The sequence below is a fragment of the Armigeres subalbatus genome, chromosome 1 (genome assembly GCF_024139115.2).
Source record: "Armigeres subalbatus isolate Guangzhou_Male chromosome 1, GZ_Asu_2, whole genome shotgun sequence".
In the NCBI taxonomy this organism is placed as follows: domain Eukaryota; kingdom Metazoa; phylum Arthropoda; class Insecta; order Diptera; family Culicidae; genus Armigeres; species Armigeres subalbatus.
The window spans coordinates 33,966,115-33,989,108 of NC_085139.1; the positions used below are offsets into that span (position 1 = coordinate 33,966,115).

Here is a 22,994-nt window from a genome sequence, read left to right on the forward strand (position 1 = left end):
ACTAATACTGATTACTATTCGACGTAGTCACACATTTGTTTTAAAAAATGATCTGACAACTCCATTGACTGGCGCTGCCACTGTCTGACTCAGGTGGCGAATATCGAATTGGTATAATCAAATAAACAGAAACCATAAGTATTTTTGATCCGATTATCGTAATACGAATTAAATAATCCAAAGTTGAAATATGTCCAAAATATGAATTTTCAAGTTAGAATGATGACACGCGACCCAAGAATAAACAAAAGTTTTGAACAGTGTGCATGTTTTTCGGAACGCTATTTATAGATCAATGATCACGCAAATCGTGAAATGGTGAAACAAATTACACTGAAGACTATCTTACTTACTGTGTAGTTAATTGACATTTTTATCAATACTCAGATCCAGTTGCCTATTTGGCGGTACAATATTGTTGTTCGAAATTATGAGAAATAAATTAAAAAAATATTCACCAACTCATCACAGCACGACTTCGTGTCTGAGAATATTTTCACACTGGTTGTTGGGAGAAACTTTCTCGTTACGACAACGGGGGAGAAATGTGTTCGCCTCTCGCCCGTTGACCAAAGTGAGAATGTCTTTAAGTCGTTAGCACATCCGCATACCATGTCGCATATTACATAGTAGCAAGATGAAAGAAAAATTAATACAACCGTCCAATGTGTGCTTTCTTATATTCACACTATAACATACAATCTTCTTCTTCAACGGTTCTACATTCCAACTGGAACTTGGCCTGCTCTTCGACTTAGTTTTATATTATCATTGCCTCAGATATTAATTGAATGCTTTTCTATGCTTCCATTTGCATGAGTATGTATCTTGTGTGGCAAGTACAATGGGTACACTATGCCCAGGGAGTCGAGAATGTTTCCAACCCGAAAACATCATAGACCGGACCGAGAATCGAACTCGCCATCTTCGGATTCGCAATCCAACGCCTCGCAAGGGTATTGGAGACACCATACAATAATAAGACCCCATAACAACAATTAAACACAATTATAAGATCAGATCCATTCCAAATCCAATCCAAATCCATTCCAAATCCAATCCAAATCCAATCCCAATTCTAATCTACACCCAATCCAGTTGCAATTCAAATCCAATCTAAATACAATTCAAAACCAATTCTAATCTAATCTAAATACAATTTAAATCCAATCCAAATACAATCCAAATCAAAATCCAATCCAATTCCAATTTTATTCCAATCCAAATCCAATATAAATTCAATCTAATTCCAATGCAATCCAAATTCAAATCCAATCCAGATCAAGTCCAAATCCAATCCTAATTAAATCAAAGTCCAAAATCAAAATCCAAATCCAATTGAAATCGAATCCAAATCCAAACCAAACTCCAATTCAAACTCAATCCAAATCCAATTCAAATCCGTTCCAAATTCAATTCATATCCAAATCCAATGTAAATCCAATCCAAATCCAAATTAATCCAAATTCAATCCAAATCTAATTCAAATCCAATCCAATTCCAAATTTAAATCCAATTTAACTTCAATCCAAATCCAATCCAATCCAGATCAAATCCAAAACCAATCCATATCTCATCTTAACCGAATCCAAATCCAATCCAAATTCAATCAAAATACAATCAAAATCCAATTCAAATCGAATCCACATCTAATTTAAACCGAATTAAAATCGAATCAAAATCCAATCCAAACCCATATCCAATTCACATCCAATCTAAATTCAATCCAAATCCAATCTAATTCCAATCCAATCCAAATCCATTTCCAAATCCAATTCAAACTCAATCCAAATTCAATCCAAATCCAATCCAAAGCCAATCCAAATCCATTCCCAATCTAATCAAAATTCAAACCACATCCAATCCAAATCCAATTCAAACCTAATCGAATACCAATCCAAAAACAATTCAAATCAAATCCAAATATAATCTAAATCCAATTTATGTCAATTACAAATCCCAATCAAATCCATTCCAAATCGAATCCAAATCCAATCCAGATTCAACCGAAGTCCAATCCAAGACGAATCCAAATCCAATTTATGTCAATTACAAATCCCAATAAAATCCATTCCAAATCGGATCTAAATCTAATCCAAATCCAATTCAAATTCCAATTCATATTCAATCCAAATTCAATCCAAATCCAATCCATATCCAATTCAAATCCATTCCAAATTCAATTCATATCCAAATCCAATCCAAATCTAATCCATATTCAATCCAAATCTAATTCAAATTCAATCAAATTTCAATTCAAACCAATCTAATTCCCAATTCCAATCCAAATCCAATCCAATTATAATCAAAATCCAATCCAAATCGAATCCAAATCCAATCCAAATTCAATCAAATTTCAATCAAAATCCAATCCAAATCCAATTCAAATAGAATCCAAATGTTATCCAAATCCAATTAAAATCGAATCCAAATCCAATCCAAATCCAATTCACATTCAATCCAAATTCAATCAACGTCTAATCCAATCCAATTCAAATTCAATCTAAATCCAATCCGAATCCAATACAAATCCAATCCAAATTAAATCCAAATCCAATCCAAGCCCAATCCAATCAAAAAACCCCAATCAAATCCAATCGAAATCGAATCCAAATCCAATCCAAATTCAATCAAAGTCCAATTCAAATCCAATCCAAAACGAATCCAAATTCAATTGAAATCGAATACAAAACCAATCCATATCTAATTCAAATTCAATCAAATTCCAATCAATTTCAAATTCAATCCAAAGTCAATCCAAATCCAATTCAAATCCATTCCATATTCAATCCATATCCAAAACCAATTTAAATCCAATCCAAATCTAATCCAAACCCAAATCCAATCCAATCCAATTCCATTCCAAATTTAAATCCTATCCAAATCCAATCTAAATTCCATCCAAACCAATCCAACCCAAATCCAACCCTAATCCAATCCATACCCAATCCAAATCCAATTGAAATCCAATACTAACTCAATCCAAATCCAATCCACACCCAATCGAGTACCAATCCAATTTAAGTCAATCAAAACCCCCAATCGAATCCATTTCAAATCCAATCGAAATCAAATCCAAATCCAATGCAAATTTAATCAAAGTCCAATCCAAAACGAATCCAAATTCAATTGAAATCAAATCCAAATCAAATCCAAACCCAATTCAAATTCAATCCAAATCCAATTCAAATCCATTCCAAATTCAATCCATATCCAAAACCAATCTAAATCCAATCCAAATCTAATCCAACCAATCAAACTTAAATTAAAATCCAATCAAAATCCAATCCAAATCCAATTCAAATCGAATCAAATTCCAATCCAAATCCTGAATCCAATTCACATCCAATTCAAATCCATTCCAATCCAAATTCAATCAAAGTCCAATCCAAATCCAATCTAATCCAATCCAAATCCAATTCATATCACATTCAAATCCAATTCGAATCCAATCCAAATCCAAATTCAATCTTAATTCAATCCAAAGCCAATCCAAATCCTATCTTGATTTAATCCAAAGCAAATTCAAATCCAAATCCAATCCAAATACAATTCAAATCCTATCCAAAGTCAATCCAAGTCCAGTCTAAATCTAATCCAAACCCAATTCAATCCGCTCCCAATACAAATCCAAATCAATTCAAATACAATCCAAATCCAATCAAAGTCCAATCCAATTGCAATTTAAACCCAATCCAAATCCAATTCTAATCCAATTCAAATCCAATCCAAATTTTTAGGATTGGATTAGATTCGATTTGAATTGGATTTAGATTGGATTTGGATTGGACTTTGATTGGATTTGGATTGGATTTGGATTGAATTTGGTTTGAATTTGGATTGAATCTGAATTGGATTTAGATTGGATTTGGAATGAATTTAGATTGGATTTGGATTGGATTTGGATTAGAATTGAATTAGATTTGGATTGGATTTGGATTCGTTTTGAATTGGATTTGAATTGAATTGAATTTGAATTGGATTAGGAATCGATTCGGATTGGATTTGGATGGGATTTGGATTGAATTGGGATGGGATTTGGATTGGATTTTGATCGGATATGGATTGGATTTGACTTAGTTGACTTGGATTGATTTGGACTGTACTGATTGGACCTGGATTGGGACTGAATTTGGTTTGAATTTGGTTGGTTTGGTTGGATTTAGATTGAATTTGGAATGAATTTAGATTGGATTTGGATTGGATTTGGATTAGAATTGAATTAGATTTGGATTGGATTTGGATTCGTTTTTAATTGGATTTAGATTGGATTTGGATTAAACGTTGATAAGATTTGAATTTGGATTGGATTTGGATTGGATTCAGATTGGATTTGAATTGGATTTGGGTAGATTTAGATTGAGTTCGGATTAGAATTGAATTTGAATTGGATTTGGATTCGATTTGGATTGGATTTGGATTGAATTCGGATTAGATTTGGATTTGGATTGGATTTTAAATTGGATTGGTTTTGGATTTGAATTTTGACTGGACTGGATTTGGAATGGATTTAGATTTGGATTCGGATTGGATTAGGATTTAAATTGGATTTGGATTGGAATAAGAGTGGATTTGGATTGGATTTGAATTTTCATTGGACTGAATTTGGATCTAATCTAAATTCAACCCAAATCCAATCCAGATAGAATCCATATCCAATCCAAATTCAATCCAAATCCAATCCTAATCCAATCCTAATCCAATCCAAATCCAATCCAAAACCAATACAAATCATAATCCCATCCTAATTCAATCCAAATTCAATCCGAATCCAATCCAAATTCAATCCAAATCCAAATCCAACTCCAATCCAAAATCAAATCTAATCTGAAATCAATCCAAATCTAATTCAAATCCAATTCAAATAAAATCCAAATCCAATCAAAATCCAATCAAAATCCAATCTAATTTGATGCAAATCCAATCCAAATTCATATTAAATCAACGTCCAATCCAAATTCAATTCAAATCGAATCCAAATTCAATCCAAATCTAATTCAATTCCAATCTGAATTCAATCCAAATTCAATCCAAATTCAATCCAAATCCAATCCAAATCTAATCCAAACCCAAATACAATCCAATCCAATTCCATTCCAAATTTAAATCCTATCCAAATCCAATCTAAATTCTATCCAAATCCAATCCAACCCAAATCCAACCCTAATCCAATCCAGACCCAATCCAAATTCAATTGAAATCCAATCCAAATTAAATCCAAATCCAATCCACACCCAATCGAGTACCAATCCAATTTAAGTCAATTAAAAACCCCGATCAAATCCATTTAAAATCCAATCGAAATCGAATCCAAATCCAATCAAAATTCAATCAAAGTCCAATTCAAATCCAATTCAAAACGAATCCAAATCCAATTGAAATCAAATCCAATCCAATTCCAATTCAATTCCAATCCAAATCCTATCCAAATTCAATCTAAATTCAATCCAAATCCAATCCAAATCGAATCCAAATCCAATCCAAGTTCAATCAAACTTCAATTAAAATCCAATCCTAATCCAATCCAAATCCAATTCAAATCGAATCAAATTCCAATCCAAATTCAATCAAAGTCCAATCCAAATCCAATCTAATCCAATCCAAATCCAATTCATATCACATTCAAATCCAATTCGAATCCAATCCAAATCTAAATTCAATCTTAATTCAATCCAAAGCCAATCCAAATCCTATCTTGATTTAATCCAAACCTAATCCAAATCCAAAAGCAATCCAATTCAATTCAAATCCTATCCAAATTCAATCCAAATCCAGTTTAAATCTAATCCAAACCCAATTCAATCCGCACCCAATACAAATCCAATCTTAACCCAATTCAAATACAATCCAAATCCAATCAAAGTCCAATCCAATTGCAATTTAAACCAAACCCAAATCCAATTCTAATCCAATTCAAATCCAATCCAAATTTTTAGGATTGGATTAGATTCGATTTGAATTGGATTTAGATTGGATTTGGATTGGACTTTGATTGGAATTGGATTGGATTTGGATTGAATTTGGTTTGAATTTGAATTGGATTTAGATTGGATTTGGAATGAATTTAGATTGGATTTGGATTGGATTGGGATTAGAATTGAATTAGATTTGGATTGGATTTGGATTCGTTTTGAATTGGATTTGAATTGAATTGAATTTGAATTGGATTAGGAATCGATTCGGATTGGATTTGGATGGGATTTGGATTGAATTGGGGTGGGATTTGGATTGATTTTCTATTGGATTTGGATCGGATATGGATTGGATTTGATTTGGACTTGGATTGGATTTGGATTGTATTTGGATTGGATTTGGATTGAATTTGGTTTGAATTTGGATTGGATTTGGATTGGATTTAGATTGGATTTGGAATGAATTTAGATTGGATTTGGATTAAAATTGAATTAGATTTGGATTGGATTTGGATTCGTTTTGAATTGGATTTGGACTAAACGTTGATAAGATTTGAATTTGGATTGGATTTGGATTGGATTCAGATTGGATTTGAATTGTATTTGGGTAAGATTTGAATTGAATTCGGATTAGAATTGAATTTGAATTGGATTGGATTTGGATTCGATTTGGATTGGATTTGGATTGAATTCGGATTAGATTTGGATTTGGATTGGATTTTGAATTGGATTGGATTTGGATTTGAATTTTGACTGGATTGGATTTGGAATGGATTTGGATTAGGATTTAAATTGGATTCCAATCCGAATTCAATCCAAATCCAACCAACCAATCAAATCCAAATCCTCCCAACCAAACCAAATCAAATCCAATCAAAATTCAAATCCAAATCCAATCCAAAACCAATACAAGTCATAATCCCATCCGAATTCAATCCAAATTCAATCCGAATCCAATCCAAATTCAATCCAAATCCAACTCCAATCCAAAATCAAATCTAATCTGAAATCAATCCAAATCTAATTCAAATCCAATCCAAATCCAATCAAAATCCATTCCAAATCCAACCTAAATCCAACCTAAATCCAATCCAAATCCAATCTAATTTGATGCAAATCCAATCCTAATTCAAATTAAATCAACGTCCAATCCAAATTCAATTCAAATCGAATCCAAATTCAATCCAAATCTAATTCAATTCCAATCTGAATTCAATCTAAATTCAATCCAAATTCAATCCAAATCCAATCTAAATCCAATCCAAATCCAATGTGAATCCAATCTAAATCCAATCCAAATCCAAATTCAATCCAAATTTAAATCTAATCAACGTTTAATCCAAATCCAATTTATAACGAATCCAAATCCAATCCATATCCGATCCAACTCCAATCCAAATCCCATCCAAATCCAATCCGAATCGAATCCTAATCCAATTCAAATTCAATCAAAGTCCAATACAAATCCAATCCTCATCCAATCCAAATCCAATCCAATTCTAATCCAAATCGAATCCTCATCCAATTCAAATTCAATCAAAGTCCAATCCAAATCCAATCCTTATCCAATACAAATCCAATCCAGATTGAATCCAAATCCAATCCAAATTCAATCCAAATCCAATTCAAATCCAAATCCAAATCCATTCCAAATTCAATTCAAATCTAAATCCAATCCAAATCAAAATCCAATCCAATTCCAATCCAAAACCAAATCTAATCCGTATTCAATCCAAATCAAATCCAAATAGAATCCAATTCGAATCCAAATCCAACCCAATCCAAATCCAATCTAAATCCAATCCAAATCCAATCCGAATCCAATATAAATTCGATCCAAATTCAATCCAAATCCAGTCCAAATTAAAATCCAATCAACGTCCAATCCAAATCCAATTCAAATCGAATCCAAATTCAATCCAAATTCAAACTAAATCCAATCCAAATCCAATCCAAGTCCAAAACAAATCCAATCCATATCCGATCCAAATCCAATCCAAATCCCATTTAAATCCAATCCAAATCCCATCCAAATCGAATCCTAATCCAATTCAAATTCAATCAAAGTCCAATCCAAATCCAATCTAAATCCAATTCAAATCGAATCTAATCCAATCCTAATTCAATCAAAGTCCAATCCAAATCCAATCCTTATCCAATCCAAATCCAATCCAAATCCAATTAAAATCCAATCCAAATCCAATCAAAGTCCAATCCAATCCAAATTCAATCCAATTCTAATCCAAATCAAATCCTAATCCAATTCAAATTCAGTCAAAGTCCAATCAAAATCCAATCCTTATCCAATACAAATCTAATCCAGATAGAATCCAAATCCAATCCAAATCCATATCCAAACCAAATCTAATACAAATCTTTTCCATACCCCAACCAAATTTAATCTAAATTTTATCCATATCTTCTCCAAAACTAATCGAAATACGATTCAAATCTATTCCAGATCTAATCCAAATCTAATCAGAATCGTATTTAATTCCAATCCAAATTCTTTCCAAATTCTATCCGAATTCAATTTAAATACAATCCAATCCAATCCTAATCCACTCCAAATCCAATCCACATTCAATCCATATTGATCCAAATCCAAATTCTATTCAAATTCAACAAAAACTCATCCCATATCTAATTCAAATCGAAGTCCAATCCATTTCTCGATCCAAATCCAATTCAATGCAAATCCAGATAATTCCAAAACGAATCCAATTCAAATTCAATCTAAATCCAATCCAAGGTAATCCAAATTCAATCCATACTCAATCCGAAATCAATCCAAATCCAAATGTTATTCAATCTGAATTTCATCCAATCGAAATTCAAATCAAATCCAATAAAAATCATTTTAAATTCAATCTATCTTCAATCCAAAAGTAATCAAAATTTAATTCAAATCTAATCGGTTTTTCTATTCAAATCCTTTCTAAATACAATTTTTATTCAATTCAAATCCGGTCCCAATACCATGCGGACTCAATTCAAACTTAATCTAAATTCAATTCAAATCCAGTTTTAATTCAATCCATATTTAAGCCAAATCCAATCTATCCAAATGCAATCTAAATCCAATTCGAATTCAATCGAAATTCAATCCAAATGCAATCCAAATCCAATTCAATGCTATCCAAATTTAATCCAAATTCGATCCAGATACAATTGAAATCCAATCCAAAGCTAATTTAAATCCGTTAGATCATTTGTATGAGTGTAGTAATACTTTTATTTGTTACTCCAGAAAATGATTTGGCACTATAGAAGCAAAAACATTCTTCAAAGGCCGATGCTCGTCCTGGCTATCATTACGAATACTGAAGTTGTGGAAGGATGGTTAGTTGGACAGTAGGGAACGTTTTGGTAGAACGTGCAACACAAATAGAACAAAGTTTTACTAAGTAGGAAAGAAAGAAAAGAGTCTGTGACCCACGACCTTCTGTTTATAGTCTATTATTCTTATAAAAATCCTATTCAAATTGTACATACATTACATCTAACTCAAATCTAACTCAATCTTAATTCATTGCTAATAAAGTCCAAACTTGAACCAATCCACATCAATCGAACCTGAATTCCTTTTTATCCTTCTTACAACCTATTTTTCTCCTTACTCAATCCTCGGACTCCCACTTATCGTATCCCAAGAATGGTGACATCGCACAGTAGAACCCAATTGAAATTCCATTCTGTCCGTTATCTTATCAAGCGCGAATAAACACTTATTATTTAACATTCGTTGGCCACAATCATCTGATAATTTATGACTTCGGATATCTATTACGGGAGCTATTTATTTGACAAATCAAGATGTTTATTTTTCGATTATGCTTTTACGTACAATAAAAGAAATAAATAATATGTGCTTGAAATGATTGATGCGTTTTAGGTAGACAATTATTTCGCCAATTGGTGTTAGCTATAGGAGTTTTTGAGACACGAACCCATCTCCGCCAGTGGCCTAATATCTTGTAGAATGTATATTTATGAGTTACAGTGCCTACAGAGCCAGGACAAAAATGGTCCACAGTAGGTTCTTGGCACTTGTTTGTCGACTGTGTTTAAAATACTTTTGAATGCCACAAGCATTTTTTTTAGATAGCATTTTACTACGGATTTACGAAAAATGTTATCCATAAAAAACGCACATATAGCATTAACATATAACATACAATATTTGTTTTGAGGATCTAATGTTAAAATTACACTCGGTGGTTTTAGGCATCTCCAATCAAGGCACATAGAGCTTTCTTGTAGTCGCCAGAAGTTTCACTCTGAAATGAGAAATAAGAGAACATATATGATAACCATTGCGCTAAATTGATAAGCGTTCAATACCTTCACTGCACTCATCAACGTTTTGTTGTACATCTGCTCGTACTCGTCCTTGATGTTCTGCAAGTCAATTTCCGATCGCGACACAATAATTCTTATCAAGGTGGTGTCATCCGTGCCCAAGCCGTCCATGGCTTCGAATAGGCGCTTGGCGAAGAAATGCGGGGCCATCTGGACACATTCCACGATCGCACTCAGAGCATTGTACAGGTCTCCGCTCACTTCGGCTTTCAAGGCCTGTTCGATAGTGCGGCCGGTCAGTTTCTTGTACTCGTCGAAAACGTATTCCAGCTGGTCGAAGCTTGAATGGGCCATGATCTTGGTGAAAACAGATTCGTCCGTACCCCACTGACCTTCGCCGGCATCGTACATCTGCTTTGCTTGTTCAATGGCGAGATCTGGATCGACCGTACCAGGGACGTCACGCGTTCCGGTGATAATCAGTGTGAGCAATCGTCGAAAGTCACCGGAAGTTTCTGTGCAAACATGTTCCGCCAATGGGCGGTTGTACATTTCCTCATAAACTCGAGCGACGTGTTGCATTTGTTCGTTGTTTTGCGAGCAAAGAATCTCGATAACGGCACGCTCGTTAGTACCGATACCATCCATGGCCTTGTGCAGCTGTTTGCAGAGGTAATTGACCGGCGGCAACATCAGCCCGAGAATGACGTCTTCGAATTTACCGCCCAGCTCCGATTTCAGGTCTTTGAGCAGGTCTCTACCCAGTTCATTTTTGAACGTTTCCGATATGACCTGACGCTGCCAGTTGGAACGGGCGCACAGGATATCGATGATGGCCTGTTCGTCCGTTCCGAAGCCTTTCATTGCTTTACGCAGGGCTGCAGCATCTGCCGACGGGTTGAAATCTTCCACCGGGAGCACGGTGGGTTTAGCCTGGAAAGAGCAAAAATAAAAACAGATGTGTAGTTTAATACATAGTTGTAACACTTTAATGCAATCATTGAATTTACAGGGTGTCGACTCAAATCTGAAAATAAAATTCCCTGACTTTCCAGGCATGAGTTTTTTTTATCACAAAAAGAGAAAAAATAAGGTTAAAATGTAAAATGGGGAAAACCCCGACAAGATCCAGTGAGTAGTGTTGATAAAATTCTTCTTAAATCTCTATCATTGTGCCATCAATATTCGTTTATCTATGCGAAGAACACAATAAATTTTGCAATGGTTCAAACGGATGAATCCAATCGTATAATTTTTTGTGGGATATTATACTGGCGTGTTTCAAGTTCAACTCGCGCTTGATTTGAATCGTCCATGATTTTTTATTTCCGTATTGTGAGATTTTTCCGAATATTGCTAGTCAGTAATTGACAGAGTTCACAATGTTGTTAAGATGTTCTGAGAATAATAAGTAGTATTTTATAAAGCCTTAAATTATTTGTAGTGATATATGAAAATTTCTGCAAGTTTTTAAGATATTGGAAACTCATTAACTTCTAGACGCAGATATTGAGCATTTGTAGAAATCCCAAAGTAATTATTGACGTCCACAGAGGTTCAAATAAGTCCACAAGAGTTCCCGGACATAATAGCATAAAACATATAACTCTGCATTAATCAATCAATCAATTTGCAGATATTATCAAGAACGTCGAGGAACCTTAATTGGCTCAAGTATACTTATGTAGTATGAAATCTTGCTGAATCTCAGTGGCATTTTTAACTCCCAGCTAACAGAATTTTCTGGTCTCCGGATATAGTCTCTTGTAAACTGTCGACAAGTGACAAGAATAGGTACGCGTCGAGCTGGAAACTGTCAAATAATTTCTTGTAAACTACCTAAAAGCGAAGTATCGTCAAGAACTCGTGTACTTACTTACTTACTTATGGATCCTGTACACCTCCGGTGGTGCAAAGGGCCGACTTGAAAGATCTCCATCCTGAGCGATGCCCGGCTATCGCTTTAACCTGTTGCCAGGTTAGATTTCGGTCGACTTCTTTTATTTCTTTATTGAGGCTTCTCCGCCATGAGCCTCTGGGTCTGCCTCTGCTGCGATGTCCCGCTGGGTTCCAGTCTAATGCTTGCTTACAGATTTCGTTTCCGCCCCTACGTAGAGTGTGGCCGACCCAGCCCCACTTCCGATCCTGAATTTCTGTTGTTATCGGCCTCTGGTGACAACGACGATGGAGCTCGTTGTTTGAGATCCAGTTGTGAGGCCACCAGGCCCGAATTATATACCGCAGGCATCTGTTAATGAACACCTGCAGCCGTTGAGTGTTCTCCACTGATACACACCATGTTTCGCTAGCGTATAACAGCACAGATTTCACGTTAGAGTTGAAAATTCGTATTTTGGTGCGTTCACTTATCTGCCTGTTTTTCCAGATATTTCTTAAACTCGCAAAGGCAGCCCTTGCTTTCTTGATCCGTGCGCCTATGTCGATCTTGGTACCACCGTCTGACGCCATTTGGCTACCAAGATATTGGAAGCTTTCAACATTCTCCACTGGTTGCCCGGCTACTGTGAAACTGGAAGGAGTCACCGTGTTTACATCCAACGATTTGGTTTTGTTGACGTTGATGACTAAACCTGCCGAGGAGGAGCGATCAGCAAGGTCGTTGAGCTTACTCTGCATATCAGAGCGCCGTTGCGCGAGTAGTGCAACGTCATCCGCCAATTCGAAGTCGTTTAGGTGCTCCATGGTTATAGGCTGCCATAACAGCCCGCGGTTTGGTTCACGGTCAATCGCATCTACCAGAATCTCATCGATTACGATGAGGAACAGTAACAGTGATAGAATACATCCTTGCCTCACACCAGCTACGACCCGGATAGGGTCGGACAGACTCCATTGTGCAGCACTTCACACGAAAAGGCCTCGTACTGTGCTTCGATGAGGCCGATGATTTTCTCAGGACCCCCTTGCGTCTCAGGGCGCCCACATATTCTCGTGATTGAGACGGTCGAAAGCTTTTTCGTAGTCAATGAATACCAAGTAAAGGGACTCTTGGAATTCGTTGACCTGCTCCAAAATGATGCGGAGCGTGACAATATGGTCCACACAGGATCTTCCGGCACGGAATCCGGCTTGCTGCCGCCGGAGAGTCGCATCGATCTTCTCCTGAATCCGGGCTAGGATAATTTTGCACAGAACTTTGAGAACGGTACACAGCAACATAATGCCTCGCCAGTTATCGCATACAGTCAGGTCACCCTTTTGGGCACCTGCACTAAGATACCTTGCATCCAGTCGACCGGGAAAGTTGCGGTGGCCCAGATATGACGAAAGAAAAGATGCAGTAGTTGAGCGCATGACATGGGGTCAGCTTTGAGCATCTCGGCTGATATGCGGTCGACCCTGGGACTTTGTTCGATTTTATGCTTTGGATGGCTGTTTGAATCTCTAGCAGTGATGGAGCTTCGGTATTGACGCATGTTATACGTCGGATCCTAGGCAGATCATGCCGATGTGGTGGTGGCCTGGCTGGCACTTGAAAAAATTGTTCGAAGTGCTCGAACCAGCGTTTCAGCTGGTCAGTTGGGTCGGTCAATAACTGATCATTTGCGTTTTCGCAAGCATCGTTGCATTCATCTTCGCCCCACTTAAGCGTCGTGAGATGAGGCGAATGTCCCTGGTTGCTGCGGCTTTCTCTCCTTCGTCGGCCAGAGAGTATGCCCACGCTTGTCCCGTCGACATCAGCATTTTACTTCCTTCTCAAGAGCCGAGTATCGTTGACGGGCTAAGACTTTGGCTCCTCTGGTTTTCGATCGCTCTATCGCGGCTTTGGCTTCTCTTCGCTCCTCTATCTTCCTCCAGGTCTCATCGGTGATCCATTGTTTTCTCTGGGTGCGTAGTTCGCCCAGATTGTTCTCGCTGGTGATGATGAAGGCATTCTTGATGGCGGTCCATTTGTCTTCCACGCTGCCACCTTCCGGAATATCTGCAGCACGCGTCTCCAGTTCTTCAACGAAGGACCGTTTCACCGTGGCATCTTCCAGTCGGCGTGTGTTGAATCGTCGTCCAACTCTTTCCTCCTGCCGACGAATCCGCGCAATCCGCAGGCGTATTTCGCCGATGAGGAGGTGATGATCAGACGCGATATCGGCACTACGTTTATTCCGTACATCAAGAAGGCTCCGTTTCCATTTTCGGCTGATGCAGATGTGGTCGATTTGATTTTCTGTAAAGCCGTCACGGAGACCCACGTGACCTTGTGAACCGGTCGATGGGGGAGGAGCGATCCACGATCACCATGTCGTTATTACCACAAAATTCTGCGAACATCTCTCCGTTTCGCTCATTTCTTCGAGACCATGGCGTCCCATAATGCGTTCATGGTTCGAGTTGTCGGATCTAATCTTCGCATTGAAGTCGCCCAAACAGATCTTGATATCACCCTTCGGAATTCTATCTACGACGGCATTGAGTTGACTGTAAAAGTTCTCTTTGTCTTGCAGATCGGCAGCATCGGTTGGCGCATAACATTGAATTATAGTAAGGTTTCGGACCCGTGTTCTAAATCTGGCAACGATTATCCTTTCACTTATAGGTTCCCACTTCATAAGCGCAGAGTGTGCCTGAGCGCTTAGTAGGAAGCCAACTCCGCGTTGCCGGGGAGCGTGTTCACCTCGTAAACCAGAGTATAGCAGAACTTATCCTGCCGGCGTTCTGTGTTCTCCAAAGTTTGGCCAACGGACTTCACTCAGTCCCAGGATCTCAAGCTTCATGCGGCGTGCCTCATTGGCAAGTTGTGCCAATTTACCCTGCTGGGCTAGGGTTAAAACGTTCCATGTTCATATTCGTGTCCGTTGTTTCGCGCTAAGAGTCGTCGCCGTAAAATCAGTCCATATTCTTTCATTATCGGATTCTCGAACAAATTGTTGTTCCGGGAACAGTAGGTTGTTGATCCTATCCACCGGGATGGGGCTGCCATCTTAGGTATAGCTTCCGGGGAATAGCACTTCATACTCAGCCGCTGGATGCCAGAACAGACGCTGTTGGAACCGCACCTCCTTGGTGAACAGACGCTCGAACAGTCGGGTCAAATTTGTTTAAAGTCCCACCCACCACCAGGACTAGGCTAGTGCGCTTTGAGCGGCACACGGTCGCTTTGATAGGACCTGCTGCAAGAACTCGTGTACGCCGAGTCGAATGTTCCCTCTCCCCTACCCAAAAGGAAATTCGGATTCAACAATTATGTTTTTCAATATTTGAAAAATTCCTACTTTCAAATGCTCGAAGATATTGACTCAATATTGTGAACACACTTGAACCAATTTCAATGCTGCAGTAGCCATGACAGTAACCGCAACCAGAACTTTAAAAGGCACTAGCCCCACGAGAGCTTTCGCAACAGCCAAATCAGCCACAGTTGGACCAAAGACTAAATAGAAACAAAGTAGGATCAAGTGCAAACCTCTGGATAAACAAAATTGGTGAGCACGTTCCAAGGCACGTTCCAATTCTTTACTTTTACTTCTCTCATTGCTTCACCAATTCCGTGACGGCAGAATTTTCCATGAAATCCCACCAAGGAGACATTTCAAATGGAATTTAAATAAAATGTAGATAAATGTGTGATGAACATAGTCTGGACATGAGCGTAGCCAGGATTTCATGTAGGGGGGGAGGGCAACTTTTGTAGGTCTACTGAATCGTAGTTTTATAGTAGTCTGATAAAAACACATGAATATTAGTGCTTGGCACTATTTCCTTCAAAAAAACTTTGAAACCAAATCCACAACCAACAGTAAAGGCTGGAAAAGCGCGTTACACGTCGCGTCGCGCTGGGCGTTTTGTTTTTGCGTTTCAGCGTTTTGTACTAAAACTCAACGCAAATGAACATGACGCATTCACGCTCACAATGCAACGTTCGTGTTGTGCGCTTATTTAACAACAATAATGATTAAAACAATAATGGATTTAAAAATTCATGATATACTGCTCATCAGAATGAGAAAATTATTAACGGACTTAGTATTCAGAAAGAATATAAAATCGGCTATAATAATTATTATAAAAATCCTGCATTCTTACATAAGTTTTGGAAAACTAGAACCATACATTTGAGTTTCTAAACAAATCCTCTCTGAAATAATATTTATTATAAAATGATGATGATACTACTATCTATTGTAGCAAGGCACCAGCCGATAGCATTGGCCACATCTGACAAACGATTTGATCATGATTATACTATTGTTTGTATTTCATCAAACTCCTGTATGAAGGGCCAAAAATGGGTGGGGTGGTTCCATGAGCAAACACACTTATGCGAATCCACGGGATGAATAGAGAATCTCCTTCCAGAAGAAAGTTCGTTCATACAATATTATATAATACTTTCCCCAGGAATTCCTTCGACAATTGCTCCAGGCATTCTATACGGAATTCTATCAGGGATTCTTTTGGAATGCATTCAGCAACGTCTTCAGCAATGTCTTCAGGAATTCCACCATAAATTAGATCCGAAAACTCCACCATTGTTTACTCCAAGAAATCCTCCACGAACTCCTTCATAAGTTTTGCGGGGAATTCTTCAGATAATTCTATCGTGCTGTTTCTCATAAAAATAACGGATCGGAATCGTTATCGGACCTATTCCGGCCAAGGAAAATCCAATTCTGGAGTGGGTTCGACGGTGCTCTGAAACCACTTCTGGACCTAGCTGGGTTAATGAAGTTCCACTCTGGGGTGTGATGGTCGAAGGTCAGAGTTACTATCGGATCTATTAGAATCAGGAAAACTCATATTTTGGAGTGGATTGGAATGATGACCGGGAATTGCCATTGAACTTATTTGTTGGTATTAAAATTCATGATTTTCGAATAGCTTGTTCAATGCAATATTTTAGTTTTCTTCTTTATTCAGCTTACTGACTGACTGTAACCGTTTTCGGAATAGCAGTCAAAACTAAAACCAATCCATATATCATGTTGTTGTGGAAATGAAGCAATATTTTTTGCTTGCTCTAGATTATTCAACATGTCATTGTACCAACCCATAGTCTGTTGAGTTATCAAATGGTCCTAAACCAAATAAATTTGTCTTTTTTTTTAAAGCATATCTTTGATTTCCCTTGGCGGGGGCCAACCTAGTCAACCGCAAGCTACGGCGCTTGCTTCATGTTATTCTACATTCCTTTCTTGCCAACTAAGTATGGTTTTGTTAACTCTATTTATTTATGATTAAATAGAATGGACAAAATTTAATTCAAACAAGTCCACTTTTGCAATCAATTTCTTTTCAGCTTGCAAAAGTTCAGTTTTATACATCTTCGACGCATTCGGTGTTTTATATCATGGTTCTACATGTGGCGTTTAAGTTGCACTGGAATATTTATAACAAAATCATTTTATAGGTAACTTTGTGATATCCCGACTAGAAGAGCATAACAAGAATTGAACACAATTTTAACATATTGTGATATTTATAACTTATTTTGATACAGTTTTGTTCTCAGTAGCCATTATCTTTCAAATATTGTAACAGGATTATATCATAATATGATTTGAAAAATGCTTAACACCGAATTGCCCAAAAGTAGGCAATTAAAATAGATGTAGCAAAGTCTCCCAGCCATAGATATCACAACGTTGATACAGTCAAACCTCCATGAGTCGATGTTCTATGACTCGATATCGACTCATGGAAGCAAATTTTGCTATGTTGAAAAATATTTTCTGGGTTACTGTGATGGTCCCTTCAAACAGTTTCCCAGGGATTTTCTATTCCACATCTCGATATTTCCATTAGTCGATGGTCCCTTCAATATCGACTCATGGAGGTTTGACTGTATAATAATTTGAGAAGGTTGCCTTATTTGTAATGTTGTTAATTTCATGTTTTCGAAAAATATTCTTGTTAAATTGAATAAAATATTCTATAATATATTCTTGACAATCTAGAGACCTCTCACGACCTGTAATAATTCCAACTGCACAGAAACAATATATTTTGTATCTGATTCTGTTATAAATTTCTAACAAAATATGTTATTTTTATGATAAAATTGTAACAAAATTTGATAGTTTTTTGTTTCCAGTAATGCAGTTTCTGATAGAAATGTAGATATTCTAACAACATCCTGCACCATGTTTCTAACAAATTTTGTTATAAAAATTTAGTATAACATAATAACATAGGATGATAAAATTTTGATATGACCTTCTAGTCGGAATGATATTTGGAAGGATATTTGGATCTACCGAAGATCCAAACTTTCCCAATGAGCTTATAAATTGCGACGTACAATCCAGGCGAAAGTTTATATGAAAAGCAAGAATTGCGAACATTTTGAAAATGTTTCAAAACCTTTAAACAGAAATCACAGATGTTAGTCACATAGGGTATTTGTTCCATTATTAATAACATTATCCTATACTAACCAGACGTCCCGGATTATGCGGGCAGTCCCAGATTCAACATTTGTTCAATTGGGCGAAAGTTATGAACTAATAACAAAAGGGTGTCGACAACTAGCCACCTTCCCCTACCCTTCCCTAATTTTGATAATCACTGGCGGAGTTAGACTGGGTACGATAAGGCATGTGGGCCACCAAATTGAACATTTTCTTTTAAATTTAATAATATACGTCAAAGTTGATCTGAAAAAAAAATGTTTTCTACCCAAGTTTCTACGTATTTTTATCAATTTCTTGAATTGTATTGAATTATCTTTTTTCACGAGATTTTCGGTCCTAGCTCGGTTCATCTCGTATCATTTCTTCAAAGGAATTTCCAATTAGAATTTTCATCTAAATTTCTAGATTTCTACAGGAATTTCTTTAGAAATTACTTTAGAAACTCTTCAAAAAAATCTTTCAAGAACATCATTGTTTAAAAAATTCTGTCAGTAGTAAAACAAATCCCTGTTTTGAATGTGGGATTTAGCCTTCATGCCTTGCTTCAAGCCAAAATCCCAAAAATATCGGGATTGCAGTCGATCCATCATCATACTTCTTAGAATATTTTCAAGAATTCCTTGGGGATTTACTTCAGGAGTTGCTTCGGAGGTTATTCCAGAAATTTCTTAGAGCATTCTGCAGACATTTTTTAATAACAAAAAATACCCTAGGAATTAGCTCGATTAGTCATCCATATTTCTATTTATATTATTGCATACTATTGTCTTTCATGCATACTTTCAAAAATTTCCCCAGTGGTTCATTACGAAAGTTCTCAAAGAATAGAAAAAAAATCTCCCCAAATGAATCTAGAAATACCTTCAGACAAATATTTCTTCCGTCTAAGACGAGTTAAGTACTCTCCATTTAATTCCACCAATTATTTCGATATCTTTGCAGATACGTATTTCGACCACAACTGTGTGGCCGTCTTCAGTGTCTCGTACTTGACTCGACTTGGTCGTCGTCGAGTCAAGTACGAGACACTGAAGACGACCACACAGTCGTAGTCGAAATACGTATCTGCAAAGATATCTAAATAATTGGTGGACTTAAATAGAGATTCTTAACTCGTCTTAGACGGTTGAATACATTAAGCTCCAAAAGAGCCTAAAATATTTTTTTCTGAAAATATTTCTTGATCAGAATAGTTCCAATGGCGATTTCAGTCATCAACCAACCCCGATCAAAATAGGAGTTTTTTTACTATTTAACTAAGTCCGTTAGGTCATCGACCATCTCACTCCAAAGTGCAATTTTCTTTAACCCAACTGGATCCAGTAGTGCTTCTGAACGACCGCCAGACACACTCCTAGGTTAGATTCTCCTTGATACGAATAGGTCCGATAGCGATTCCAAGAGTCGATCGACCTCAGAGATGGATCTAGGAAGACGTGGGTACTGGAGAAAGAAAATCATCTGTTTGCAAGTGTTTTATTCGTTAAAATGTCTATAAATTTTAAGGATTACAAAAATGTCGATTTAGTACATAATGCCCAAAAAAATATGATTTTGAATCCCCCTTTCTTCGTGATGAGAGGCGGTCTCAAAGAACTTTCAGTCATTTTTCATGTTAGCTAACCACGAAATAAAAAAAATTGCTTATTGAATGTAAAATTTTCGCATTTTAGTTCCTATATTAAGAGGGCACCCGAAGATGGTTTCGCCATGGGCGCTAGGACTGACAGTAGTAAACGTACGCTACGGCTCTGGGTACAGCCTCAAAATTTAGATCCAGTTATTAGTGTTGATGGAGATTTTTTTTTCATTATTAACGGCGAAAAGAGCACTGTGTTATCACTTCTTACTTCTCCTTCGGCCTACATATATTTGATTACTTTTTCCATCGTGGTCACTAAACACATTATTTCAGCCAACATTGATCATTGATGTTATTTTTGTTTTTATCTTATCTCATATACCGGTACTCTTCCCCTACAGTCATTGAAGTGTTAATAACTATGCAAATGAGGAATTCAGTTACCGCTTGTGTGTAACCCAGAGTTAGAGCAAGGTCACACCTACTCTAATGATCAGGTAGTAACAATACCCGTTGAAATTGAAACATGAACATTTAAACTTAATGAAGCAGAAAAAGGCTATTTCAAGTTTGAACACGTAAAAAAGTGTTTAAATCATAATATGAACTTTGTACTGAATTTAACTTTAATTTTTACCTTTTCAACGAGATGCTTGTTAAACAGATGCATATTATATCGCTTTGATCTAAAGTAATTTGAGTGAACATTCCAACAAATTTGACGGTTTGAAAGTAGTATCGCTGTTTTTTTAAATTAAAACTTGCGTTTCAAAACTATAATTATTATACTGTCTATGATCGCATATCAGTCTCATCTTCGGTGGCATTCCCATTCATATGGGACTGATATGCAGCTACTAGCATTGTAATGCTATACAATCTTCCGTCTCAAACACTCCCCTAAATGTGTTCACTGAGGGTTTCAACTCATTTCGAAACCAGATCACTTAGACACTACCGATGCACCGGTAGGTGGGTAGGGTATCGGCAAACATTCTCAAATTGCCATTTGTTAATTAAGGCTTTGGTCCGATTCGTGAATTAAAATCGAATTAAACTTAAAAGTGACAGTTAGAAAATTTTCAAATAACCCTGCTCGCAGAGCAAGATTATTTTTGACAGATATTGAATCATTTTTGATAGATGTTTTGTTGGTCTTGCTGGGTAGCACCAGCCATTCTTATGAGCAGGGGATTTCATAATTTCCGAACTGTCACTTTTGAGTTTAATTTTATTTTAATTCGCATATCGGACCAAAGCCTAAGGATCGACTTAAATTACAGTCACGCGAACTATCAACAGTAATGACGAAGGTCACCCGCTGGTTGTCTGCCTCCGAGTCTGCGTTTAATATGTTGACACAGTTTCTGGTTGGAGTCATTTTGGCGTCAACGCCTTCTTACTGCTGTTGTTGTTGGTTCGCATGATAATAAGACTTTCGCTTCCACTTCCACCATAGACTCGTGAATGATGTTCCTTCCCCGGTAATGTTTCCCCATGATGCACCCGCATAAAAATAGTGATGATTTGAATTTCGTCACAATCGGACACTTACCGTATAGTACCACGACATTGTGAGATTACTAATCACTGGTTTGCTTTTGCAACGATAGGCACTTGGTGTTCAGACCTAAATCGGCGACAGCTTCGACGTAAAACCAAACACGATGAATCACGCGACCACTACTATAGAGTTTCAACTGTAATTCAAACACTCTCTGTATACAATGCGGTCTAGCAAAAAAAATAAAATATATTTATTTTTATACAGTGTCCCTGTCGAACGGTGTTTCCACTTTGAACAGCCTGACTCAACTGATCTCCTCTGCTTATAGTAATAACACTCAGCGTGCGGCAGTCGCTCATGCAATATTCCCATAATATTAGTTTCTGTAAACTGGTTTTGTTCATCAGAGAAGCAAGTCTCAATCTCTCTCTCTTTTTAGTGTATTTATTTGTACCCTGTATGTATAGTAATATTACTAGTAGGAGTGAAATTATGTTATACAAAACACAATTCATGGAACTAGTCGTATACTCGATAGTTTTAGTGCATGGCATCAGTATCAGCATGAGATGTTGCAACAGACGATATTGTGTTGAAACTTTGTATACGAGGGTGGTTTACCTATGTAGGTTCTAACTTGAACTCTTGTTCATACTCCATATCGCAGTTATACGTTACACTGTTCTCCAGCTTCCATTCTTGTTAGATGACAAGACAACCTAATTTTCAGTTAGGCAGAATAAATTAGTTTGGATTCTTTCATCAAATATGACTAGGGACAATTATGCGTTGAAGGGCAGTAACAACAGACACTATACTTCCTACAAAGCGCGACGGAACGAATGCTGGAAAATGGATTGTGGTTTGGAAAATCACAAAGAGCGTCTGGATGACCGCTGGAAAATGGATTGTGGTTTAGAAAATCAAAAAAGCTGGAAAATTGATTGTGGTTTCGAAAATCACAAGGCGCGCTTGAAAGGTCGATGGAAAATGGTCAGTGGTTCAGAATACCATAAGGCGCGTCTGGGAGACTGTCGAAAAAAGCCCAGCAGCATATGCAGTATATAGCTTTCCCGCACCACCAACAGCAACCACAAACCCATAACAACAACGAAAGCATGAGTTGATGGCTCGACTTGTTCAGCGACAGAATAGCACCGAAAACCAGCAACAACAGTAGCATCATTCATTGTGTAGCATCGTCTTTTAAAGTGCAGGTATCATTAAACCCGGAACCACTTATTTGATTCCTTGGCCAGGAACATAAATGAATTCCGTTACAAGTGCCTTTTCATAGCAAAAGAGTCGGTAATCAGTAGACGATA

At 37.1% G+C, this 22,994-nt stretch overlaps 2 protein-coding genes across 3 annotated transcripts in view; both read right to left on the reverse strand.

Annotated features, from left to right (window-relative positions):
* Positions 1-537, reverse strand: part of LOC134208262 (annexin B10-like) — a 1,762-nt gene extending 1,225 nt beyond the window's left edge. The window contains exon 1 of one of the 2 annotated variants that reach the window (XM_062684287.1): positions 354-537. In XM_062684287.1, coding sequence (XP_062540271.1) covers positions 354-371 — 18 coding nt within the window. In that variant the 5' untranslated portion in view covers positions 372-537. Of the gene's footprint in view, positions 25-353 lie in introns of those variants that run through there. The other variant, XM_062684289.1, reaches the window with a different exon arrangement.
* Positions 538-9,710: 9,173 nt separating this feature from the next.
* On the reverse strand, positions 9,711-21,988 carry LOC134208263 (annexin B10-like). The gene is made up of 3 exons (XM_062684290.1): positions 21,718-21,988; positions 10,257-11,147; positions 9,711-10,192 (listed from the first exon to the last, which is right to left on the reverse strand). The coding sequence occupies exons 1-3, from the start codon at positions 21,733-21,735 to the stop codon at positions 10,136-10,138; spliced, it is 966 nt and encodes a 321-aa protein (XP_062540274.1). The 5' UTR covers positions 21,736-21,988; the 3' UTR covers positions 9,711-10,135.
* Positions 21,989-22,994: the final 1,006 nt, after the last annotated feature.

Bases quoted from the DNA above. Each gene is read 5' to 3' on its own strand.
- LOC134208263 (XM_062684290.1), bottom strand. The intron at 10,193-10,256 runs GTATTGAACGCT...TTCTCATTTCAG, and splicing joins CGTTGATGAGTGCAGTGAAG to AGTGAAACTTCTGGCGACTA.